Source organism: Tetranychus urticae, chromosome 3, assembly GCF_039701765.1.
Source record: "Tetranychus urticae isolate SD_2017Ah chromosome 3, NJAU_TeUrti_SD_1.0, whole genome shotgun sequence".
Lineage (NCBI taxonomy): Eukaryota > Metazoa > Arthropoda > Arachnida > Trombidiformes > Tetranychidae > Tetranychus > Tetranychus urticae.
The window spans coordinates 19,571,619-19,598,057 of NC_142960.1; the positions used below are offsets into that span (position 1 = coordinate 19,571,619).

At 31.9% G+C, this 26,439-nt stretch overlaps 6 protein-coding genes across 6 annotated transcripts in view; 4 read left to right on the forward strand and 2 right to left on the reverse strand.

Moving 5' to 3' along the window:
* The window catches only part of LOC107363174 (uncharacterized), a 96,224-nt gene extending 93,014 nt beyond the window's left edge, over positions 1-3,210 (forward strand). The window contains exons 13-15 of the mRNA XM_015930357.2: positions 389-567; positions 1,303-1,395; positions 2,728-3,210. Coding sequence (XP_015785843.2) covers positions 389-567; positions 1,303-1,395; positions 2,728-2,814 — 359 coding nt within the window. The 3' untranslated portion in view covers positions 2,815-3,210. The remainder of the gene's footprint in view (positions 1-388; positions 568-1,302; positions 1,396-2,727) is intronic.
* A 264-nt stretch (positions 3,211-3,474) lies between these two features.
* Positions 3,475-5,598, reverse strand: Uqcc1 (Ubiquinol-cytochrome c reductase complex assembly factor 1). Its single transcript, XM_015930360.3, has 8 exons — positions 5,406-5,598; positions 5,228-5,323; positions 5,074-5,146; positions 4,945-5,002; positions 4,417-4,525; positions 4,082-4,162; positions 3,895-4,008; positions 3,475-3,662 (listed from the first exon to the last, which is right to left on the reverse strand). The coding sequence occupies exons 1-8, from the start codon at positions 5,484-5,486 to the stop codon at positions 3,540-3,542; spliced, it is 735 nt and encodes a 244-aa protein (XP_015785846.1). The 5' UTR covers positions 5,487-5,598; the 3' UTR covers positions 3,475-3,539.
* Positions 5,599-5,655: 57 nt separating this feature from the next.
* LOC107363177 (ribonuclease P/MRP protein subunit POP5) lies at positions 5,656-6,547 on the forward strand. Its single transcript, XM_089269287.1, has 3 exons — positions 5,656-5,775; positions 5,894-5,940; positions 6,021-6,547. The coding sequence occupies exon 3, from the start codon at positions 6,093-6,095 to the stop codon at positions 6,519-6,521; it is 429 nt and encodes a 142-aa protein (XP_089125413.1). The 5' UTR covers positions 5,656-5,775; positions 5,894-5,940; positions 6,021-6,092; the 3' UTR covers positions 6,522-6,547.
* dbe (KRR1 small subunit processome component homolog dbe) lies at positions 6,508-7,914 on the reverse strand. Its single transcript, XM_015930359.3, has 2 exons — positions 7,760-7,914; positions 6,508-7,659 (listed from the first exon to the last, which is right to left on the reverse strand). The coding sequence occupies exons 1-2, from the start codon at positions 7,782-7,784 to the stop codon at positions 6,659-6,661; spliced, it is 1,026 nt and encodes a 341-aa protein (XP_015785845.1). The 5' UTR covers positions 7,785-7,914; the 3' UTR covers positions 6,508-6,658.
* A 79-nt stretch (positions 7,915-7,993) lies between these two features.
* Positions 7,994-15,904, forward strand: LOC107363292 (scavenger receptor class B member 1). The gene is made up of 3 exons (XM_015930501.3): positions 7,994-9,047; positions 13,763-15,451; positions 15,634-15,904. Exons 1-3 carry the CDS (start codon positions 8,943-8,945, stop codon positions 15,718-15,720), a joined length of 1,881 nt encoding a protein of 626 aa, XP_015785987.1. The 5' UTR covers positions 7,994-8,942; the 3' UTR covers positions 15,721-15,904.
* An 833-nt stretch (positions 15,905-16,737) lies between these two features.
* nAChRbeta1 (nicotinic acetylcholine receptor beta1) overlaps positions 16,738-26,439 on the forward strand; it is a 38,117-nt gene continuing 28,415 nt past the window's right edge. Inside the window, exon 1 of the mRNA XM_015930063.3 lies at positions 16,738-17,516. Coding sequence (XP_015785549.2) covers positions 17,277-17,516 — 240 coding nt within the window. The 5' untranslated portion in view covers positions 16,738-17,276. The remainder of the gene's footprint in view (positions 17,517-26,439) is intronic.

Here is a 26,439-nt window from a genome sequence, read left to right on the forward strand (position 1 = left end):
TCCAACATTTTGTCCATTCAAGGGTTTCCCTTGAAAGAAGCTAACTGAAAAGTCATTTGGTTTCCCATTCACTTGTTAAAGTAATATTTTGAAAAATGTCTTTTAACGTAATTCGAGTTCGACATTTTTGTCTTTTCCTGTCCAGCTTTGAATATTTTTTGCCTTGACCAGATTGTCAACAATTTAAATTGTCTTTATATGTACATTTAGCCAATTTATTCAATTGTCCATGAAAACTAAATGTACTTTTTTTACATTCAACTTTTACTTTCGTCTTCTTGGATTTTTCTTGTTGTTTGCCTTTATTTTCATCTGTTTTCATGTTGTTTCAATGGTTCAGCTCTTGATATTAAATGAAACTATTATATTACGTTTCTATTTTAACCAGTTAATGAGGCAATTACTTATGATGAAAAATGGAGCAAAGAGGAAATGTTGGATAAAAATGAGACCGTTTTGGCTACACAATTAGATAATTACAGTCAACATGGTTATCCAGATTATTCTGCTTCCAATATTCATGTTCAATTGATTACACACCCGATTGACGATAATATACTTGACCAGGTAAGCCTTTCAATTTTCACCAATATAAACCTTTAGGTTAACTTGCAATTCAAGGCGAGACACATTATCTGGTAACATTGTTTCTAATGGTTTTTTGAGTTAACTAAAGTAAATTCAAGATTTGGTTCAACAAGACAATTTATAGACTTTAATCGTAAAATGTAAATATGGTTTCCAACATTATGTAATTATTTACTTAACCAGAAGATATTTTCATGTCAGAAAAGCCTAAAAATAAAGTAAATTGAAGTAAAAATGAATGTTTCACTCCAAAAATTGACTTCACTTATGACCAGATGTAAACAATGGATATTAACACCCTCTTTTATCTTGTTCGTAAACCCTTTGATAGAGCGGTCAATCAAATTTGTTTAAAATCATTCCCAAGACCTTTAGTCAGACTTCTGACTTTTAGTCCAACTCTTCAAGAAACAATATTTTTCATCATGTTTTGTCTCAACTGTACCTTGACTTGAATTTGACTTTATCGGGGCAAGGTTAAGCTACTTGTTTTACCATGTTTTTTGTTGAAACTCATGAAAATCTCACTTAATTGAAATCATTTTTTTCTCTTCTCATGTTTTTCTTTCTCTCTCTCTTCATATTATTCCATGGATATATTTATATTTATTTTTTGTTTGCTTTCGTTCCTCAACATTGATGTTTAATCTTAATACACTTTAATGTACCAACAACCATTAATGGTGACAATTGATTGATGGTGTATCACACAAGGATAAAATGACCAATAAATCTGATGATTGCCTTAATGATGGTCAATTTATTCCGGTTCTCATTCAATTCCAAGAGCATCAGCATATCTTAAAGGTAAATTGGTTAACCGTAAACCTTCATTAGCCAAGCTAAACTCAATAAATGGTTAACAGTTAATCAACAACTCGACTTGATCAACATTTTCAACTAAATTTTCAACTTGGATTACCAGTGACGCCCATCTGATCAGTTTTGACTTGATTGACTGTTGAGACAATTTATTGTCCCAATCAGATAAATAACAAAGAGATTTATAAGAAAAGATGATCTCAGTTTAGTGCTTAAAAGGCCCAATACTATCAAATATCGATGCCATTATTTGCCATCATTTTTAGTGTTGATCTATACAATGTTTTATCACAGTTCAATTGAAGCCTTTTTGCCTTGGTTCACATCAAACTAATAACAAGCTTGACTGATTTGTTTTAATAAAGGGAAAAAAATATCACAATCGTTATTGAGTGACAAAAAAAGTAACTTTATCGAGAGCAATAATATACATTTTACATCGTCAAGTTGACAAAGAAATAAAAAGAGACAATCCAATATTCTTGATAAATTACTTGAAATATCAGCAAATCACAGGGTGAAAATAAAGATCAACACAATTCAATAATGTTAAATAATAATAAATTGCTTCTCAACTAATTGGAAAATCAATCCTTTTCTTATTTTCACTCTTCCTACACTTGAAGCTTTCCGTTTTCAATTCCCACTCATTTGTCCATTGCTCTGACAAGAGTAAACTAACAATCAACAAAAATTAACTTAATAGACGACTAAAATGAAGATTCATATTTACTGTGCAACATAAAAATAGAGGAAAATCATTTCATTGGTAAAGCGTCAAATTTTGATTATCAATCAGTAATTTGAGACGAAAGTAGTAAATCAATGGTCAACCAGACATGGGATTCATTAGGCATCGACATTGTTAACAATCTTTAGGTTTTCAGCCAAATCAAGTCGCTTTTTCAGCTCACAGTCTCAATCAATTCACTAGATTGGATAAATTTGACAATTTAACTTTAATATTGAATAAAAGATTTCAGCTGATGACTTTTCGACTTTACCAGTTTCTTTCAGACTATTTTCAAAAGTGATGACTCTTTTCATCCTGAAACCAGTTTTTCACTGTTAATCTTTGTTTCTCTCTATTCCTTTGTCAACTGGCGTCAATCAAAATTGTTCAAACAATCGTCGTTAAATCTTGGATAAAAATTGTTGTCCGTTGCGTTTTTTTCTGCTTCTGTCCTCTTTCCGAGTTTTCCCTGATTCCTAGTTTGTTCCTTTGAATTGTCATTTTGAGTTGAGTGATAAAGTTTACTTGCATTGTCATGTATGTTTCTAATGCGTTTGATATTACTCTTATTATTATTTAAACAGGATACATCAAATCCAATAAGCTTGATGGAAACTCGACTTCCAATGAACAGTGATATTCAACCTTATTCAATGTCAACTCCGGTTTAATGTCACATGAAAAGTTGTCTCCATTGGAAATAAAGTCAATAATTGTGAACAACAGTATTCCATTACTTGGTTCGTTCGTTGACAATTGGCTGATTAATTTGCCTTAAAGTGCCTCCAGAAGATGTCTTCACAAAAACAACAGAATACATTTCATAATCATTTTCGACACAACATTGGATTGATATTTCCATTTGCATTCAAATTACCAACAAAAAGGATCCTGAAAAAAGAGTCAGAAAATAAAAAAGAAATGAGTGAAATATTGTAATAATTACGTGTGCGTGTTCATATTTAAATATTTATGTATAAAATGTAAATTTTACTGTTAAATTTAATTTTTACATTGTTTGTTTAATAATAAAAAAATAACAGAAAGGTTATATTTACCTATTCAAAGTTGCTTGTAACATTTGTTGATAAAACGAACGGTATTATTACCAGAAAAGGTGAAGATAATTGGAAAGGTTTGATGAAGCAATGATGAAAGTAGTCACACAATTACTATTTGAGCTATTAAGGCTTATAATAGGCTCACTAATTTATAGCTACATTTTATGATACACAATTAACTTGGAGTTAATTGATTTAGATAATCAATTTGCTAATAAATATGAAACTAATTCAAGAGCAATTCTTGCATACAAAAGTGAGCAACGTTAATTAAACATTTGGGACTATTTAATAACGATCCTAGTTGAATATAAATACAAAACCATTGGGATAAATTAGCTCTGAACAACTTTCAATTTCGGCAAATCTTCTTTTCGTATAAGTGGATCAAATGGTTTCCAAACGATTCGTCCTCGAGACAGTAAATAGTCGCTGCTAAGGCCAGATATATGCTTCAACTAAACAAATGATGTAAAATGTAATTAGAAATTGAGGTCAAAAAGCGAAAGTAACACTGGAAACATTGTTGGTTATGAGACTAGAAGTTTAAGAAAACTGAAAGTATATGTTGCAAGATTATGTAATATAATCATTCAATGTATCTCTTGAATATCAAAATAAATATCATAACTTGAGAAAGTATTGGACGTAATTCAATCTCAATGGCATGATGATGAGTTTGATAGTTACCTGAGTTCGAACATATGACACCATCATTTCTAAAATAAGTGGATCAACATCGGAAAATGAGAAGTAATGTCGCCATAAGGCAGCTGCTAAAACTTTGTCATCTGATAGAAGGCCCTTAAAAAAGAAACAAAATATTAATTATATGCATTGCAATGCAAATTTGATTGTTAAAGAGTCAAATAATTACCTCATCATATCCAAATAATGAAGCTATAAAAACACCATGCAGATCTTTCATGACTTCATTTTGTGTTTTGACGTCAAATCTCTAAAAAATCAATGAAAGAGAAGAAAACAAATTAGATAATTACATTATTCTCACAATTTGCTGAGTAAATCAGTATAAAAACTATAGTAATGATAATTTTGCAAACCAAGATGTTTGTAGCCTTTAAAATCTGACATTGTCAAGCTTGCTATTTCATAATAGACTATATTTTAGCTTAAATTTAATTTTAAAAGCACGCATTTATAAGAATCATTATTGGATAGTTTTTATGCCATCGATGGAATCAAACAAACCCCGAGTTTTTTCATTCTCTCGTGAGCGTCCTCCCATAACCTCTTCACCAATTCTTGATTTATGTATTTACCATCGGACCCTGCTGCACTACACTGAGTCATAATCATCCTGTAATGAGAAGAATTCATTGATTTAAATTAGTCGAAAGGGAAAGGAAATCAAGACAAGAAAAAAGTTGATGTTGAGTTGGTAACAATATGAAAGCTAGATGGCGATATCTACTGGTCTTTTCATGTTTTCACTCTTTTAGCCATAAAATTCGTAAATTTGGAATTAAATGGTTGGATTTTGATTATATTAGAATCGCTTACGGAATAAATCTAACTAAAATAGGTGAATTTCACATAGGTTAAGATTGTATTGTGTTGGAACGAAACTTCTTGACTAAACTGTGAATAGAAGTAAATAATCTTGGCCTAACTACTCAGGTTTTATGAATAACTGGTTTGCGTCAGGTTTCCACAATAGCTTGGTTTAATTACCAATTTTTAGGAATCATCAATTTTTTTCAGAAGTTAGTTAATTACCAAACATGAAGTTGTGTGACGAGATACCAAGAAAAGTAAGTATCAGGCAATTCGCAATCTATTGGAATAAAAAGTAACCAGAAATGAGTATGTTGATGAATAGTGTAATCTTACAATGAAAATACTCACATTTAAAAAAATTTAAGACGGGTAAATCATCTGATATAGATAAATACATGTATACTGAAGAATCTTGCATTCGCTGTTAGATATAAATGAGAAGCACATTAACTATCATTAACTGTATATTCATGGTTTGTAATTATATATTTGGGATACATACCGCTCTATTGTAGCGATAGAGTCCAAATTTCTCTTTAATCATATCCAGTGCTGTCCATCTCGCAACTGGTCTAGTGTACAGTTTATCATATTCAGACTGGAATCAGACGTAGAGAAAAAGTAAACATTAATATTTAAATCAAAGGTTGCATGGATATTCAATGATAAAAATATAATACCTGAAAGATTGGAGTAAGATGGATGCCTCTTGAACCAATTTGCTTGATAATTGATCTACAAATATATTTTGACATATACATGCTGATGTTGGCACTATTTTAATTTAAAAAAGGAAAAATTAATGACACAAAATTAAATCAAAAACATTTCTGATCACAAAAAAAATATTGCAGATGGAAGCAGGTTAGAGCAAACCCGGTTATGACCATATGAGCAATGAAAACAAACCCATGCTTATTTATAAGTGTAAGTCTAACGCATGACATGAGTTTAAAATTATTTTCAACAATTTTATAACTTGTATTTCTAATTTGATTGTTCTGAATGCATTTAGTTAATGCAAATGCTAATGAAAATGTAGTTTCAATGGTAATTTGATCGTTTCTTTGGTTGATTTTTGAGTTACGAGTAGCTTTATAAGTGCCTTTTACATTGTTCTCGCTTTGGAATCAAACTCTCAATTCCATTTTCTTTATTACTCGTTTAGATTTTTTAATTGACTGTTTCAAACAATAGCACTGGTCTATTCTTGAGGTAAGTTGGTCTGAATTTGTGTATTTTATAACAGAACAATTGCCTTTCATTAATTCATTTCATTTATGTGTTTTTTGCAGCTTCTACGTGGACGACAAGATTCTGTATTTGATTACAATTGGACATCAACAAATCTTTAAATTTTTATCATAATGGTTCGAGTGAAAAAACGTTATGTCCTTCTAGAGTGTGTTTTGAATGACAATAGATCTTCTGAGGGTCTACCATTTGAAGAGGGTGATATTGTAGTTGCAATCCGTGATGCTGTGTTGACTATTCATGGAGACTTTGGCCTTGGATCCGTGATGGGCTCTTTGTTTTGTAAAAAATTATCTAAAAAAACTCGTATTTGTCTTTTCTGTTGTCGATTTGGACCTCATTACATGATGACAACAGCCATTCCATTTGTTAAAAAAATCAAAGACACGCCATGTAGTCTTAGACAACTATACATATCAGGAACTATTCGTGGTTCACTCAAGTTTTTGAAAAATTTTTACGAAAAAGAAGTCACAGATTATAAAAGTGAATTGAAAAAATTTGAAGAATTTGCAAAACACAGAAAAATTGAGATAGAATAAATAAAATTTAATTTACAATCAAGAAATCATTTAAATCAATCAACAAGAGTCTGAGTTAATTTGGGAATCAAAAAATTAGACCTAAAAGATACTGTGACTCATGATCTGTTGATGAATCACAAATTCAGTCACGCGAATCAATCCTGAGATTTTTGTTTCTTGAATCCTTTTTTCTGAAAGTTCTTAATCCTTTGCTTAACTTTTTCAATGTCAATATCGGGTTGAGGTTCCTTCTTCATGGAGTTGTCCTTTGATTTATTGTCATCTTCTTCTGGAGGAATGAATACCTTCTCTCGTTTTTCTTGTCTTGTTCTTCTAGCCTCTTCTTGTTTAGCGGCCTTCTCCTTCTTCTTGATGGAACGTTTATCTTCATCTCTCATGAAGTATTCACCAGACGCTAGTTGTTGATCTACCTTGGATTCTGGTTGTGGTGGTGGGAACGGTGTGTAATCACTCTTGGTTCGAACTTTAAGTGGCTTCTTTCGCTTAGATAGATTCTTTGATTTGAATTGAGGTAGGAAGCGATCCCAATTTTCATTCTTTAATTTTGGATCCTTAGCCAGTTCTCTTTTAATCATTAAGGCTTTGATATTATAAACAGGATGAATGTTGTTCATACAGTCAATTACAATCCGTCTGACATGCTGTAACCCTTTGTAAGGTCCAATTGCTGAAACAGTATTTCCTTGAACAAGTACATAACAATCTGTCAACAGTTCAATAGCTTTCAAGGTTGATCCAGACGGACCAACCAGTCGTTGTCGTCGCTTTATAAATCTATTTCGCTTCCTGACCAGTCGACCAATTTTTATAATATCACAGGCCACATTGTCTTGTAAGACCTTGTTTGCATGTTCAAAGGGAACTCCACGAGCAATCAATTTAACCATATCACGAGCTTTCAAAATAATAAACGGATCCCAAGTTTTCTTTGTCGTTGATACAGTAATACTACCCTCCATCAAATCAAGTTCCGCTTTAACTTCATACTCCTCCAAAATTTTTACAATCAAATCAAAACATTCCTTGACATAGTGTTCCCTGTACTTTGGAAATAGTGTGGCAAAACGTGATTCCGCAACAATACAATTAGGAAGTTCATCTTTTTTCAGTGGAGGTATTTCGATAGACCAGGGATCTGTAAAGAAGGAAACAAAAAATCAATAATGAAATTTTCAAGCAAACACATGTAATAAACAGAAATAGCAGATAGACAAACGATTAAAAGTACAACTCACCATCGACAATTTGATCGTCTTCCATAATGAATTATCAATTGAACTAAATAATTAACTATAATAAATCACTAATAAAGAAAATAAGAGTTTAATATGTTGATTTTTTTAAATTGTTTTCAAACAGAAACAGCACATGTTGGTTTCAAGCATAAACTCATGTTTATGATGTTCTTTTAAACGCATGCGCATTAAATGTTGACACCGTTTCGAGCGCAATTTGAGTTATCCAAATACAATCAAAATCTTTATACAAGTTGAATGAAAATGAGAGAAACTGATTACATGGTTCGTTGATCTAATCCTTTCTCCAATGAAAAATTCATTTCCAGCCTTTGTCATCTTCTTCCTTCCTTTCATTTTTCTTTAAAACATTGTGAAACCAAGAAAACAAGGGAACCAACAAGCAACCTTATCCTGCTATTCATAACTTGTTAAGCTTTCTGTTTTTAAACAATTATTTTTTGATCATAAGTAATCATCATAATAAACATCTAAAAAACAACATTATTATTACCACCATCGCCATCATCATCAACATATTAATTATTTATTCTCAATCATGGTAACAACGTTTTCCTCGTTTCCTGAATATCCACCGATTACTCTGAGAGGCAGTGAAACCCAAATGGTTAGGTTTATGATAACACCTCATTTCTCCGTCAACCTTACTTCCACTGTTTCATATCAATCCGGGCGCAATCGACTCGACATCAGTGATTACTCCACCTTACGCCATTGACTACTATCGCCTTACAACAGTTGGGTCCTTATTCCTGTATCTTATTATTTTTGGTTAATTCTTAATTCTTTATTCCATTCTCTTAACCAGAGTCTTCACCTTCATCCTTGGTGTTACCGTGTTTCTCCATCTCTCTCTGGCTATTGTTTTATTATATCACAGTTTATTTTCATGTTAACATATCTTTAAATAATCAACAATTATTGAGTCTTCTATTCCTTTACATTTACTTACCTTGTGATCGTCTGACATCAAAGTAAACAGCTTATATTTTTCGTGTTGTATGGTTAATGCCTGATCCAACTGACATCATGGAACAGTTGGATTTATTTTCAATCTAATTGCCATTGGAATTGCTTTATTACTGTTCTGCCAGATTCGATCAACAATTTTTACCCATTTCTTGCCAACCAATTTGGTTGCCTTGTTTTACTTGCCTGGACAATGTTTAAACCAGCCATCATCGGACTGGTCGGATTTATTTTAATTGGACTTGGAATAGCTGCACTGCTTTTTGTTCCCGAATTTCTGCAGAAAAGTATCCAAAAAGTAAGTGAAATGACAATTGATTAACCTTGTTGATTTGTATTTCAATTGTATTTTTCTTCCAACCTCAGTGTTTACCATCATCCAACCCGTGTTTGGCTAAATAAGTCAAGCGAAAGCGTATTCCAGAAAAGGAAATTGTTTGCTGTAAAAATTTGATTTAAAAAAGAGAGAAATCTAAAGTTGTTTGCTCAACATCATCTTTTTCACCAATTTTTCCATCTTTTTTTTTCTCATCCAACATTTTTTACTCATTTAATGTTTCTTTTCCATTCTATTTCAGTCTATTTTGTTGTTTCTTTCATCTAAATCCAGCTTTTTCCATTATTCAATTGCTTGTCCAGATAACAAGACTTTGATTGATTCACTAATTGCAAACATAAATATTTTTTATCCCAATAAATAGACTCAATCACCGTAAAATTGGAAAAAAGAGAGAAGAAAAAAATGAAAAAACGAAAGCGTAATGTTCATTTTTGATTGCATGTTCACATATTGATACATGTAACAGTTGATTGTCTACTCATTTACCTCAGATTTCACTAATTTTAATTTTCCAATTCATTATTCTTCCTAAAGCAGATTTAATATCAAGTTTATTATTGGATGTAAAATAACAATCAAAAGACAATTGGAAAGCCGAAAGAAGAAACAAAAATAAGAGAAAAATAATGATTCAAATTGGCGAACGAAGTGAAAGCAAGAAAACAGACTAACAACAGAAATTGAGTTTCGAGTAATGAATGAGATTGATTAATATTAGTGGACGCTTTGACCTGATTCAGGTCACTTACCAGTTTCCGGACACTAAACAGGTCTTACAATTTGCTTCTCACTTTCATCATTATCAAGGTTTCTCACTGACTGTAAAAGAGGGTCACTTTTAATGATCTCTTTATGGGGAGTGTAAACCATGTAATCTGATGAGAATCTCAGTTAGTCAATTGAATGGTGAAAATAAAGAAACAATACCAAAGGTCGACCCACGAATCATCAGCTGATCTTTTCATTTCCTTCAAAGCCTTCATCGATTGTTGTTCAACAATGAAACCTTTTAACATAAAAGTCAAACACCAGATTGAACCAGAATTTTCAAGTTTAACCAGAAAAAGTTGGCCAACAATTTTGACTAATCAATTTGTCTACAAAGAAGTTGCTAAACAACAATCAATTGTGAAGATTGAAGTCAATTGAACCAGACTGATGAAATGGTGATGAATAATTTACTTGAAAAGTCTTTCTAAATTTACTTGCAATTTAAACTTCCATTTGTCAGTTCAAGTTGAAAAGTGAAACCATTTTACCGTCTAATCCTCACCATGACCTTATTAACTATCAATATCATGGTCTAATCGCCAAACCGGAATCAGAAAAGTGAAGATGATGATGAAGACGATTAACATAATTATCATTAAGAGGGTCTCTCTCAATACCATTATGTCAATCACTAGTAACAAGCAATCTCATCATCATTAGTAAACAAGATGAAAGTATTATAAATTACAATTACCTAAACAGTCTCGTTCAGCTTCTACTTAATTATTTCACCTCAACAATTGACTAAAGAAACACGGAAGTTAATCACAATTTTTGATCAACAATTCAACTCTTTTGCCTTCTCTTTGCAGTTCATTCAATTTACCACAGATTTTCACCATTAACTTTGCCCACAAACCAATTCTTATCCAACTGTTTGATTCAAATTTTACCGAAAATTGAATTATCCCGAGAATCGGAAAATTTGACATTCTACAGTTGACCTTAATTCGGTTAAATCAAACTGTTTAATGTTTATTTAAACAAATAAAAAAAACAATTTCCATCATCATTGTTGTTGACGTTTAAATTGATGCCTTTAAATTTACGGAAATTAAAGGTTGACAATTAAAATTGCAGTTGAAAATCATTCGATAGTCGAACCATTTCTGAGATTAAGTAATAACAGCCTTAAACTGTTATTTAAGATTCAAATTTTAATTTCCAAAAATTTAAACAATTTAAAGTCAATTTTTGATTGAAAATTTGATACGAAAATTGAATAAGAAAAATTTTGGTTTGTTTTTCCTAGAAAAGTAAAAATTTATTGTAAAGCTTCCAATCTTTTAAGGCAAGGTTAACCTGCTTATTGGATTTAAATTGCTAATTGAATCAATTCTAATTCGGATTTCCTTTTCTATTTTGTCTATTGTATAACAACTTCTGGTTTACCCTTAATTGTTACACTTAGCTTTTGTTGTCCAAAATTATTGACAATATTAAACGCTTTTCCATCGCTTGGTTAACCCCACCAATTTTGAACAATTGAGGTCCACCGATGGGAAACCCGATTACCAGGCTTTCTTTATAAACCTTGGTTCCAAAAATGAAGGTCAACAATTTAATTTGCCTAATATTTACCTTTTTTGGCTTACTATTACAGTTACAGTTGCAGGTTGGTTGAGCGTAATAACACTGAATCTTGGATGAGTTTACCTTTAACGTTGCCGTTGAACATTTACTTTCAACTCTCCCTACTTCCCTTCATTATATTCATAACTCAAGCCTTTCACTAGGAGCACTTTTTTTTTGTTCTGTGCACTTCTTCTTGTAGTTCAGTATTGTCAAACTGGTGAAAAGGTGGAGAAGCAAAAATAGTGTTCATTGAATCGAGAATCCCGTTGATTTACTCAGGTATTAATGAAGAAAAAAATGAAAACATGAAAAATTTTGTTCCCTTTAATAATACTTTATGCTTCAAGTTTCTGGTTATTTTTAACGCGCTATGTTTACTGCAAGCCAAACTGGTAACACAAATGACCTTGTTTTCTGAGTCTTTGGCCAGTCAAACAATATTTAAATATTTATCCATTAAAGGTTGACCAACAATCGATTGGCCAACAAATTGAACTATTCAAGTTTAAGTGGAAATGGCTGAACAAAGGCTGTCTTACAGATCAAATGTTGACCGAGTCAGTCAAGGCGTAGGTTGATGCAGTTAACCTCTAGACTTACATTCATGACTTTACAGAAAATTTTATTTTTTGAAAAATTTAGATTTCATTTTCTTCTTCTTTAATAATCTCCTATTGCAGGCCAATGGATCAAAATTCATTAAACCAGAAAAATTGAAATTTCACTTTTTACCTTTAACCAAAGCGAATCTCAAAGCGTTGGAAAAATTTTACGATCTTTTCCCTTCTAGACTTTGACTGCGAAGTCGTCTCATGAAAAGCAAGAGATGCTTGGACGAAGAAAAGGCCATTTATTCATGCCAAGTCGCTTGAAAGTCAAGAAAAGCGCAAACCTGAAATTTTTTTTCTAAACATTATTTTCTAACCAAACTAATGTCAAGCTAATTGTAACTGTTTGATGTTTACTTACAGATAAAGTTGAATACAAGTTGAATAATCTTTGAGTGCAATTCAACGCCCTGTTGGATTAACTGTTAATCAAGCTTTTCTTCATTTAAGCTGATTGATTTTTTAAATTATTCAAAGTGAAATGAGTTTTCTTCTCATTCAATTTTACTCTCAACTCAATTTCATACTTGAACTTTTTGCTTTTCAATCTTTTCATTTTTCTTGGTCAACCAAATCTACTTGCAATTATGATTGCACATCTCAACCAATTGACCAGCCTTGATCTTACTGTGATTACCAAGTCTACCTGGTCAAGTTTGCTTGGATTTTAAATTTTCCAGTTTTCTTTGGGCCAGTTTCTCTTCAATCACTTTCTGTATAAATTTAGTTTTGAGTATATTTAGACTTACCAAAGTCTATTTTATTTTGTGTCAGTTAATTTGAATTTGATTGTTGGCAATCTGTAAATAATGGCCATCAAATTGATTAACCTTAAAAATAATTCAATACTCAGTTTCTTGATCAAGTTAACAATCTTCATCTTCTTTCTTCTTCTCTCTACCAATGTTAACACTTTATTGTTTACTCATCTCATCGACAGCATTTTATTACTGACCTAAGTATTGCAATTGATTGTGATTAACTGGTGAATGTTGAATTTTATTCTAAATGATTAGATTCTCAGGGTTGATTGTTTTCATTAAATTAAATGGATATTAAAGTGATTGAAGAGTTGATTCATCAATTGTTACTCAAATAGTTCTTGGATTATTGTAAGATGGCTTCTTTTTTTTGATTGATTGAACAATCAAATTGAAAGTAAACAAGGTTAAATTGTATTCAATTTAGCATCGAGTGGTTTATTGTTGTCTTTTTCATTCTCTCATTTTGTTGGAAACAAAATTAACCCTGTTTTTTATTGCATTGATTGCTCTTAAATCAATGATTTAACTCTTCACCATTTTGTTGATTTAGTTAATCCATAAACTATCATTCGTCTTTAAAATACAATATGGTTCCATTCATTTGTAAGTCGTATTCAGCTTTCAGGCTTAGGTTTTTGCTTAAAATAGATGCATTTATTTTTAGCCATTTATTTGTTACAAATTTTTCTTTGTTTTTTCCTTTTTTGTTAATTTTATTATTTCAAATATTGCTATTAATTCAATTTTGAAAATTAAAAATATTCTCTGCATTTATTGATTACCCTTTGGATATTAATAGACTTTCCCTTCAACTTTACATGTGATTTGGATTTTGGTGTTTGATGTTGTGTTTTACCAATCGAGGTGTTTCTCTTTCTCTGGCTGTTTTTAATTAAAGTAATTTAATAATTTTGTGATTATTAATGTTTTTCCTTCTCTTTCATTTTCGTTACAGAAATTGGTTTTAATTGAAGGATCCAAAGCTTTCAAATTATGGGAAAAGGTGCCTTTACCTATTTACAACAGGTTTTACTTTTTCAATGTAACCAACGCTCAAGCCATTGAAAGGGAAGGAGCTAAACCCATTCTTAAACAAATTGGACCCTTTACCTATCGAGTATCAGTTGCCAAATTTGCTGTACGCAATAATGATAATGGAACTCTTAGCTATCGAGAAAGAAAATCTTGGCATTTCGAACGATCTCTATCAATTACTGATGAAAATCAGCTGATTACAACTTTAAATACGCCACTGGCGTTAACATTAACCCTTATCCAAGGGGCAAGTCCAACTGTCAGGGTTTTGGTTACATTGGCTTTAGATGCGGTAACTGAAGGTTTCTTTATCAAGAGAACAGTCCGACAATTGCTTTTCGAAGGTTATCCTGATTTGTTAACCACCTTTGGTCCTCTTCTCAATCCTGGTATACCTTCAAATAATGGACGTTTTGGTTACATGTTTCCCAAAAACAATACAGACGATGGACTGTATACCATTTTTTCAGGCTCTAGCAACATAAACCTTCTCAATATGATTGAAAGATACAATGGAAGAGATCACTTGAATTTCTGGTCTACCGAAGAATGTAACTCACTAAATGGATCAACTAATGGTCAATTAGGACCTCCATTGGTTCATAATGATGGATTGGGGCATGGTCATCATATCAAACAACTATTGCAGCAACAGCAACAGTATAACGCTTACCAAACAAATGAAAATGCAGAGGTGAACCAGGACTATAATCCTAATGAACAATTTTACGAACAGCCACCATATATTAAACTGTTTGCCTCTGAAATATGCCGGGTTCTTCATCTTCGTTATAATACAACTCATGAACCTTATCCTGATCTTCCAGTTCATCGTTATACCTTTGATGAGACCAATTTTGCTTCAGCAGCCGACTATCCTCCAAATGAGTGTTACATCAGTAAACTTCCTGATCCAGCCCCATCTCTATTGTATTCCCTGGCTCGTAATCCACCTTCATCATCACTCTCATCAACTTTGTCATCTTTAACCTCACCATCATCTGGTGGTCTTTCATCTCCATCCACTTCTTCCGCGCCTTCATCACCATTATCACCACCCGGTGGTTCCACTTTAATTCTTCGACCACGACGCGAACCTTTTGCCTCAGGAGTTTTCGATCTGTCTGCCTGTCGATTCGGTGCTCCTCTCCTTTTATCACAACCTCATTTTCTCAACAGTCATCCAATTTATCGTAACTCAGTCGAGGGTTTAGCACCCAATGATAGTAAACACTCTTTCTGGATGGATATTGAACCTTTAACTGGAAGTACAGTTAACATGGCTGCTCGATTTCAGCTCAATGTTGCCATTAGTAAAGCTCCCGGTCTATTTCGATATCGAAATATTCCCGACATTGTATTTCCCGTTTTCTGGCAAGAATATCATTTTGAATTTACCAAAGATTTGGCTCAACAATTGATTGATTTACGTTCAATGCCTTACCTGGTTTCTTCCATATCATTCTATTCTTTCCTTTCTATTGGCATTATTCTTTTAATCATATCTGTTCTGGTTTATGCACTTCCATTCTTGAAGATTCATAATCTTGAAATAAATGGTAAACCCATCCAAGCAAATTTAAATACATTAACTAAAGCTCCAATAGAGGTAAACTACAAAATAACTGAACACACATTGAAAACGTTAATCCCACCTGATTACTAATTTAATTTTCCTCTCTTCTTTTTTTCCCTCCAATATCCATCAATGGAAATAATCAATGGATTAACTTGGATCCTTCTTTTGATGCAAACTGTGCCAATGGAAATACGTTTCATTTCGTTAATCAGGATGATAGAGAAGTTTTGAGCCGAAAAGCATCTTCAAATTGTTCAGGAGATGGAATTGACAATCAAGGAAACCATTCAACATGTTGATGAACAACAAGACGATATAAAAAAGAAAAGCAAAATTAAGCAAAAAAATAGATTGAGTCTAACTATCTGTGATATTTATACAAAAGCGAAAAAACTTGTTTAAAGCATGATTTTTGATTTGACTTTATTACAATAATTTATGATTGCTCAAATAATGAGATTAATGAACATTTTTCTACCTTTCGATCTCTGTCTCACCTCATTTCAAACCTAAATTTGAAGTCAACCAGCAAAACCAATAAGATGTAAACAAAACCATCACCATCTCTTTAAATAAACCAAGATACCACTTAATTGCCTGCAAAAGGCGTAATTTACTCAGGAAATTTAATTTTGATTCCATCGAGTAGTCTCATGTTGAAGCTTTTCACCAAGAAACCTAGTCAAGCTGCAACAAAAATCCAGGTAAAAATAATGCTGTAATCTAACAGTAATCACAAACAAATTCAAATGAATTGAAAAATAATCCAATAATCAGGCAAAATGAGCGTAAAAGAACAAAAGTTCAATTGAACAACATTCATCTTCATGAATCACTACGACCACATAATCCTTTTAAAGATTAACAATTAACTAAAGAAAAGTAAATAAAGCAAAGAAAAGCACAAAAAAATAAAACCAGCGTCTTGACTCGAACCAAGGCCAGAGTGTAGTTTAACCCAACCTAACCCAATCCAACCTTCACCGGTTGAAAAGGGTAAACAAACCCGCGTAACTCAAGACCATGATCAGCACCACCATCTAGTGTCGATAAAAAGAGTTGGTGAAAGGATTTGGTTTCTTACAGTTACAGGGTGATGTAAGGTTTGATTGGTTAAATAAAAGTAGGGAAAGAAAAGTGCGGTCAATTTGAATCAAACTTTGTATCATCAAGTTTTTACCTACCATTGATGGTGGATGCCAACCAAAATGGAGTGCGCATTAACCATACAATCAATCCCAGTTTTGGTTCAATTCTTTATCGTACACCCTGTAACACTCCTGGTTACCAAGAAAACAATTTTTATCCATCATTATTTTTACCAAGCAAAGAAAAGGTTGCTCATGGTTAAAAAGAGGAAAAGGGAAAAGAAAGTAAAATATCTCTCTTTACTCTCTGTTTTTAGCTGTTCAAGTTATCACAATTTTTTTACACTTCCCAATGTAATAATAATATTGTCGCAATATTAAATGATATTTTGCAAGTCAATGTTTAAAAATTTCAACCCAACTCGTTAAGCTTTCCAATTGAACCCAAAAAACCTGTAAACACTGAAAACCGATACAAAAATTTGATAATCTTTTATCGTGAACCAAAAAAATTCGAGTTATCAGTTTTCTCCCATCAAATGTCTATTTACATGTGTCCAAAATTTTTACTCTACACATTTTTAAGATAACTTAAATTCATCACCATCATCATCATCATCCATAATCACTCTTGTTCATCATCATCTATATCAACATTTATTATTATTTTATACTCGCTTCCAATGCAATAACATTCACTCCCAGTTAGCAGCGACCATTGTTATCCAAGTAAACCATTACTTTTCCCAATAAGAAACTGGGATTGAATGCGTTCGCCTTTAAGGAGTTTCACATCGCTCTGGATGCTATTCTTATCTTCATTCCTCGTTTATACCTACACATTATTATGCCTCCTCTTGTTCCGGACTATTTTATGCTCCGAAGCCGAGGAGCGGCTTGTTCGAGACCTTTTTCGTGATTACAACAAACTTATCCGCCCTGTTGAGCTTATTAACAAGACCGTTGAAGTCAAGTTCGTTATGTACCTTATTCAACTTATTAATGTGGTAAGTGAACCATTTCAAGTCGATTGCTTTCTTTTATCAAGTCAATGTTTAACTCCCAGAGTAACTACCAGAATGTTACCTTTTTTATATGGTAATGTTGCCCATCACCTGTAACAAAGGTTTGGCTTCTTATCTCAAGTGTGAGATTCAATGGCAAGGTAATGCAATTTAATTGATGCGATTACCGTTTCACAATTAATCATCTTACAATATGATTAACCATCTTCTTAAGGAAATCCTTTTGTTTCATCAACAGATGCAAGGAACAAAAAAAACAAAAGATTTTGTTGTTTGATTTCATTAGGAACAAGAGATTCATTTGACCTTTTCACATGAGCAAAGATTCATCTGCAATGTGATTGTAATGACAATTGGCAGCATTTTACAGGTTAAATTGTACAATGAGTGATGTCGTAAATTTGCTTTTTTTGTCTCGTCATTCTGCCAAGCTTATCAGATTATTGAGTTGTTGAGATTCATCTTTTTTCCCATTGTAAGTGATCATTCATGTTTTTTCAAAATTACATGGGAAATGATTTTTCATAAATTCAATTATTTCTTCAATTTATGATGGGTTTTTTTAGGTTGCACTTCTAATCTTTAACATTATGTAAACTCTTAAACCAAATACAACTAAACATGTAGTTTGTAACATTCCAGGAAAATGTTCAGCCTTTTCTTTTCCCTCTTTCCACCATCCTTTGAAATAATACTTTTGTTTACTCTGAAAATTGTATAATCAAATATGTATTGAGTGAACGTCCAGAGAATAATTTTTTTAATTTCCTTGTTTAATTTAATAATAAATGCAGTTCAAGTTACTTTGTTTACATTTATGTTTATGCTAATAACTGCCCTGAAAATAGCAGATCGCTATTTCCCCACATTTACATTATTCAGTCTCTTGACTGCAACACTTGAAATATTGAAAGTCTTGTGTCTGCTTTGAAGGACTTAAGAAACCGTTGCTCATTAATTTGAACTTTGAGTTGTAGCTATTGCAGCAACTATTATCCTAACTATTAGACTATATCGGATTATTACAAATGAGTCAAAATCTTTGGGAATAAAACTCAATCTTTGATTAAAACTTTCAAATCTTACAATCAGATAGAAAGATGGTTTCTCCATGCAAATTGCTTCATTTAAATACTAAATTGTATTTTTGGAGTTGACGACATTCACATGATTGAAAGGGTAAGGAGCAGCAACTTTGCTTTTGAACTTTGAGTTGTAGCTAAGCTTACATCAGCTACTATTGTTATCCTAACTACCAGACTATATCGGATTATTACAAATGAGTCAAAATCTTAAAAAATAAAAGTTGTTTTCGTCTTTTTAGACTTAATACTTACATTTTATGATGCTTTTTGTAAATTTTGTTTCATTTTATTCAACAAATTGACTAGCAATTCAACTATTGCTCCATCCAACACTTCATAAATCATTTGGTAAATCTTTAAAATCTCATGTTTCACTCTTGCCCAACTCAACCATTTTTGAACCTTGAATTATCACTTTGCCCTGCTCAATGAAGAAACAAAAAAATTGTTAATACACTACTGGTCATTTAATATTTACTCTGTGAGAGAGTAAACTTGATCAAACATAATTATCATCAATCATTCAAGTTGAAGAGCGGAATTTTCATGTTTCATTGTATAACGATTTTATTCTCAAAGTAAACTATAATATTATAATAATGATGCAATATTGACCCAGTAAATGGTTACCGTAGAATCTATAATAAAACAATTTTGCAGGCAACAAAATGTTACCTGATTAATAATTGACGATATTGAAAACGGGAAAAGCAAGTCGAAACATTTTTCATTCAAATTGAGTTTTTTATTGTTTGTTGAGCAAATAAAATTGACACAAACATGACTAAAGGGTGACACAGGCAAACGTGTAAGAGCTCCAAACATTGAATGAGCACCATTGGGCAGTGATAATGTCTTCTTTTGTCGCTATTAGATAAGAAAAATTGAAAATAACTCGATTTTTGGCTTCTGGTTACAATTTTTCTTATCTAATAGCGACAAAAGAAGACATTATCACTGCCCAATGGTGCTCATTCAATGTTTGGAGCTCTTACACGTTTGCCTGTGTCACCCTTTAGATAGTAAACTGTTAATATTAATGAACAACTGAAAACCAAAGTTTCACAATTTTACAAGTTGAAATCATGAATCAGTAAAGGTCCAAACTTGTCATTTGCTTTTAATTTGAAACTTTTATCACCGAAAATTCAATCAACTGAATAGTTTTCAAATTTAATTGGCTCAATATTTTTTCATTGAGTCGATTAACGCACATCACTGATGATTCATGTGACCTGCAAAGTTCAATGTTGATGCAACAAGAGTCAAAACTTATTTTCCTGAAAAATTTTCATTCTCATTAATCAATAAAACTTTTACTCTCCAACTTTCTCGTGCCTCAATGGTCATCACGGTCATTTCATTTTTGACCAGATTAACCTTAATTAATCCATCAATTTTTATTAACCACAAACAATTGAGCAGAACAAAAAGAAATATTTATCGATTTCAATTGAGAAAAAAACAGTGATTCAAGTTGAATCAAATTGCCATTGATAAACATAATGATCGTTAATCAAAGCTACAGTTGAGTCAAGATCGATGAATGTAAACTGTAAAAGACAATCAATGATTCATGGCAATTACGAAAATTGCGTAAACCTTTCAACAACTCGATTCAAATGTCAACGAGTCAAGGTTTGTCGAAGAAGAAAAATCTCAAAAAAAACTTTTCACGACCCAACAAAGATGCAAAGAGGCAACCCAACAAGTTCAACCTTGTAGGACAAGCAAGAGCCAACCTTGTACCTCCAACTCGACTGTTTATTAACATGAAAATTATGCTAATCAATGGGTTGCTTTTGCATTCACATGCAGATGAGTTGATAACATTTGCTCTGTTTGAGGGCAAAAGAGGAAAAGTTGAGTTCTGATATCGATTACAGTTGCTTATTATGATAGGGATGTTGATGTTCAGGGAGGAAATATGATAACTTTCAAGGTAATACAAAATGATAACTTGGATGAAAGGTAAACAAAAATAGTAATCTAATCGGGCGAGTTTTGTTTCTATTTCAATCGTCTTTTCCTCAACATTATCTAACCACATTGAGACAAAAATTAACCTAACATTGTTTTGAAAGCTCCTTTGGGTTTAATTCGCATTCTTTTGTTTTTTTTCTCTTTTTCTTTTCTCGATGTTCGCTTTTCATTCTCTTTTTCACTTCTTCAATTCTCATCATTATCATTATCATTCTGTATCCCTTTGCTTCAGGCTTTATTGGTTGGTTGGTTGGTTGGTTGGTACTTGCAGTGAACAAAAACTGGAAAACAAGCGAACGAACCAAATTAAGAAAAAAAAAACAGAATAAGAATTTTGGCTATCATTTTCTATTCGATGTTTATTTTTGTGTTTTATTTTTGTTTTACAGCAAAAGAATGAAACTCATATTAGATGATATAATAAATTGGATGGGAATTGTGATGTAAATGGAATAATATAGCAATTGAATGAGATGACAATGCTGACGAAGTCAGTATAAGATGATTGAGATTATGTATGAATATGAAAAATTTCCAGTTCTTCTCGTAATAATATTGGTTTGTAATGCATTTGGTGAGAGACGAACAGTTATCAACTTGCAGTAAAATTGTATTATAAAATTTTATCTCTTGTTTCAGTTTTCAGGCCTTTTCTTTCCTTCCATTTCCCATTATAAATATATCTTTCATGTGCATGAAACATTTTCCTCTCAAATTGTTGATGAAAAACTAACCATTTCTCATTAAATTTTGCTCATTTTTACTCTTCTAGTAAAAAAACATTCAGAAACAAATTACATATTGAAAATAATCAACATTAAATTGACAACTTAACCATTCATTTCAAACCAATAAAGAGGCCTGATTTTCGAGTTTCAAGTTGATTGCTTCTAAAATTTTCATTGGTTCGAGACGAGTTCCAAAATACAAAAGCTCGAACGAAATTTTCAAGTTTAACACTAACCGAGAAAAGCTGAACTATTGTTCGGTAAGACTGAGTTTTAAGCCAACATTGTCAGTTGTCACTGATGCAAAACTAAGGCTGAACCTGAAGTCAAATTATCAATGGAATCGGATGATCCTTAAGCTACTAAATTTGCATCTTGAGAATAAGATAAATTTCGATTTTTTTCTGGTTTTCCAATTTCGCTTCGAACCCGAAATTTGAGTTTGACCCGAATCAACGATTTTTCATAGAAACTGCGCTTCAGCGATTTCAACTCTCGACTAACTTAGAAAATATTTTATCTCGATTCATAACCTTTTCAACTCTTGACAACATTTCAATCAACCTTTATTATACAATTTCATTTAGCAATTGTTAACGTGAAAATGGATTAACTAAGAGTTAATAAGTTGATGGAAATAATTTTTTCTCAAAAATGAACATCAGGTGAATAGACAAGAAGGAAAAGGATAAAATGTTGATTTAGTCTTTTGACCGACAAGATAATCAGATAATCCCATTAAGCACAATCCAAGTGCAAGCACAAAGGATTTTAAAGGTTCAATAAGCATATTTATTTCATGAGCTAAGCACTTGAAACAACTAAAGGGTGTTGCGTTTTATTCTTGCCAGCTATCTTATCTCAATGGAGATTTATAAGATTTCCATTGGACATTTTCATCTTTATCAGTTGTTTAATCTCCATTCGGATGAGATAACTGGCAAGAATAAAACGCAACACCCTTTAGAAAAACTGAATACTCATCAACCTGAATCATGATTTTTGGCCAACAATTAACTTCCAACGAAAGAAAACTAACGAATTGAGCTGCTGTTGAATTTTCCAATAAATTACTTTAAAATCTATATTCCATCATCTGAATCCCTTGAATATCTTTTTGTTGCCAACAAAGTTTATCCAAGCAAAACATGAGTCGAAAAAATTGAACATGAAAATTGAAAATCAATGATTTGTTCGAAGAGAGAAAACGATAGTAAAAGAATGTTCATTCAATTGAAATTTAATTTTCTTACATAAATTGGAAAACTATCAACATTAACAGAAAATGAAGTTTGAAAAGTTACCAAAGTCGAGTTAATTGTTTATCAATCCAAACTGCTTTCCTTACCATTAATGATGAAAAACGGTAATATTAATGATAACTTTGCCTCTATGAATCAAGCCTTGATGTTGACTCGTTTTGTATCAAAATCAAGTGAAGAGTGAAATAAAAGCCGAAAACAATGAAAATCAATTTAGATCTTATCAATAAAACATTGAGCTTAGAAGAAGAAAAAAAATGTCGAAAAAAGGAGAAAAAATAAGTTTCAAGTTTGAGCAGATAAAAAGTTGGAGTAAAGAAACAAATAGTAAAGGTAAACAGTCTAATGACATTTAGATATTCAACATTTTACTTTCATTTTGCGCTTGAAATGTATGAAAAGGAAAAGAAGGGAAAAAAGTTGAGTCAAAAGAGTATTATAAATGATATTAGAACGGAACAATTGAAGGAAGATAAATGATTAAATAAGTTTTGATTTTTTAGGTAAAGGAACCTGAACCAGGATAAAGTTGAACATGTTTGGTTAAAGATGAGAAGAATGTTGAAATGGAATGGATAAAGTTGCTTAATTTTTATAGTTTTTCTCCTTTTCTTCTTTTTCTTGTTCATGAACATTTTGTTGAACCTTTTTTATTTGTTTCTTTTATACATTTTAACCATTTTGGTCCAACCATTGTTGACCTGAAACAGTTGAAGTTTGCTTGGCCAAGGACTTCGTTTGCTTTTCCTTTAAATAAACTAAACGGAAATTGAAACTGAAAGTTCACCGATGCTCAACTTGAATCACAATTTTCATCAATATTCAGTTGCTCTTTTCTTCATTTCTTACTTTTCTCTCAAAGTTAGGTAAAGACCGAAGTAAACATATATCACGATGGAAATGTTATTTTCACACTTGAACCTCTTTCTCTCCCATCTCATCTTACAGTTCATCATTTTCATCTTCATCTTCTTCCACTAACTTTACTGTATTTTACCAGTTTCATCTTCTCTGCTTTGCTTCTCTCTTTTGTCCCAGATTCAGTATTCAGAATCTAGTCAAGTGATAATATTGATTGAAAGTCAAAGAAGCTTATAGAGTGGTTAAGTGTTGTGCATGTTTATACAGATGAGGAAAGGAAGAGCAGTAAGAGTGAGGAAGAAGAAGTGAAAAAAGATGAAGATAGAGATGAGTCTAGTTTCATGTGAAAATTTTTCACTGGACACTGAATATTGTCAATTGTAAGTTTATTTTCGTTTTCATTTCTGTCTCCAAGTTGAACCTCAGTGTAATCTGAGAAAATATGATAATTGTGTTTAAGTGATAATCAGATTGAAAAGGAGGTCAAAAATGGATGAGATGAGACTAGTAAATAGTGTTGAGATTGCTTTCAATTTGAAACAATCTAAACAAACCACACAAAAAACAAGTCACATTCAGGGTAACTCGATTGGTTTAGGTTCTGTTTCCACGAAATTCAATTGATCCAACGATTCTTCATTGCTCTTTGTTTTTCTTCAACATTTGAATATTAAAATTCAACTTTGTTCGACAATTGCAAATTGAAATCCTCCAATTTCCTGAACAGATTTATGTCTATTCAATGGAATTTTCGTAATCTCATCGATCATTAGGCTTGCAACAAACTGTACGTGAAGAGATTCGTTACAGATCACTGAAAATATTCATTAAAACTTTCCGTGAAACTTCGTTCGTCGCTTCAAGTTTATTTCTTAGCGAAATGGAAAAATTTGATTCTTTTCATGTGATGATTGAGATGTTGGCTTGCAATCAAATTAGCAACCAAATTGGATAATACAGTTGGGTGAAAAATGGAGAAAGATATTGCTCATTGATAGAACTTTTGGCTCGAAGAAAAGAACTGAAAGCGGACTCGAGACTCTAAGAGGTACACAAAAGCTTTTGATTAAATATTTGCAAGAAAAGGTTCGCTTATAATAGCGCAATGGTATTTATTTTGCAAGTTTTTGCTCTTAATTAAAATTCCTTTTCTTTCCAAGTCTTTTCATTCAAATCAGCTTTCCTTGTGACATGATTCCTTTTACCTCATAAATGTATTCACTGTGCTATCAACAGTTTTCCAATAAACCTTTTAATCTTTCATGTTTCATGGTTTACTTTCTTTTGTATGTTCATCTTAATGAGAAAAGGATCATTATTAACTAATTTCCAGATGAAATCAATCCTTTGTTTTAATTATTAAGTCATCTCAAGTCATTTGAACAGCCATTCAAGTCATAAAATTTGGGTTAACAAATTGAATCCCAGAAATTTGTCTGAAATGTAAACAATAAACTGACATTTCAAGTAAATTCAAGATGCAAACTTTGCTACTTAAGATGTTTTCAAGTGTTTTGCTTAATTTCATCAGCATCGATTCAAATTGCTAAATTAAACTAAAAGATCTTCAATCAACTTTCGCACAATCGAAAGAGATGAGAAAGGAACAAGTTTCGATTAAAATAAATTTTCGTTGAAATATTCGTTCCATTTAAAAATCGAGAAGAACAGTTAAAAGAGGTAAAGCATCTGCGAAAAGCAAACCAAATGGAACCAGAGCAAGACTTATAACTAAGGATACCGAAGAAAATCGAGAAAAGACTGAATTTACTGTTGAATGGCGAGTTATTCAAACGAAAGGAAAAACATAGAATCAGAAATTGGATGATGATGAAGTCAATAGGATTAAGATATTGGAAACAGTGAAAGACAATCGACATTGATCCAGAAGCATTAACCAACTCTGCACAATTTGCCATTGCGATAAACTTTAATCTTAGGGAATATCGATTGAAAATCGTTTCCATTTTAGGCAGTTTAGGGTCATTTAAACATTTTTTGGGTCAAAAATTTCTTCAATTTATACTTTTTTATATTGAACTTGGCATCAATTTGAAGACAAAAATTGAAGCCAAAACTGTTCATTATTTTTCTTTTCGCTCATTCACTGCTTTTCTACTCGATTTCTGCTCTTAATCTGTTTGCTCTTCATTCTGTTGGTTACTTCCCAATATCATCGCCCTCATCATCATCATTAACTTTTTTTTCTTCCTTCTTTTGTCATCATTCTCTTTACCCTTTCTTATTCTTGTAATTCTTTTCTTGTTTCCATTCAAATGTGAAGATCATGCTAATAAAGATGACCAGTAGGTGGTCATTCAGTATAACATCAAAATCTCATCAAACCCATTATCAATTGAATTTCTTGCTATTCACATATTAGTTGCACTCTTTTCCCTCATTTTCTTCAAGTTCATCATTTTGTTTCCTCTTTTTTTCCTCTTCTTCAGCCAACAAAGAAGGAAAAAAAGAGAAAAATCAATGACATGAAGAGTCACAGATATTTTCTCATTGTCAATAATGCAATACACCTAATTGATTCATGTATATCAACAGTCTGCAAAAACAGTATCTAATGACAATCTTAAGAGTGAACAGGAAAAAAAGCAACCGACTAAACTATGCAAGACGAAATGAACCTTTTACCCTTTAAGAGTCTCTTAACATTTTTTTCCTTTTATTCAACTATTGACACTATCAGGTAACAGGGTATTTATTTCACTGCAAAAACTCCAAGGATATAAACTAGGAAAGAAAGAGAAAATTTCATTCCATCGTCATCTCACGAGTTCTATTCAACATCGTCTAAATCAAACTTAAAAAAAAATTAAAAATTAGAGAAAATAGGGCAGAAATTTTCTTTCGATTCACCCTCAAAACATAACGCTCTTGTATCGATTGAAAACTGCACTCCCAGCTGGGAGTATGCACAAGACATTGGATATAATACTGACCAAGCAGCATTATCATAGCAAAAAGCAACATT

Bases quoted from the DNA above. Each gene is read 5' to 3' on its own strand.
- LOC107363292 (XM_015930501.3), top strand. From the start codon at position 8,943: ATGTTTAAACCAGCCATCATCGGACTGGTCGGATTTATTTTAATTGGA. The intron at 9,048-13,762 runs GTAAGTGAAATG...TTTTCGTTACAG, and splicing joins TGCAGAAAAGTATCCAAAAA to AAATTGGTTTTAATTGAAGG. The intron at 15,452-15,633 runs GTAAACTACAAA...TTCGTTAATCAG, and splicing joins TAACTAAAGCTCCAATAGAG to GATGATAGAGAAGTTTTGAG.
- dbe (XM_015930359.3), bottom strand. From the start codon at position 7,784: ATGGAAGACGATCAAATTGTCGATG. The intron at 7,660-7,759 runs GTGAGTTGTACT...CCTTCTTTACAG, and splicing joins AGACGATCAAATTGTCGATG to ATCCCTGGTCTATCGAAATA.
- LOC107363177 (XM_089269287.1), top strand. From the start codon at position 6,093: ATGGTTCGAGTGAAAAAACGTTATGTCCTTCTAGAGTGTGTTTTGAAT.
- Uqcc1 (XM_015930360.3), bottom strand. From the start codon at position 5,486: ATGTATATGTCAAAATATATTTGTAGATCAATTATCAAGCAAATTGGT. The intron at 5,003-5,073 runs GTGAGTATTTTC...TTATTCCAATAG, and splicing joins CGTCTTAAATTTTTTTAAAT to ATTGCGAATTGCCTGATACT. The intron at 4,163-4,416 runs GTTTGTTTGATT...TTGATTTTTTAG, and splicing joins AGAGAATGAAAAAACTCGGG to AGATTTGACGTCAAAACACA.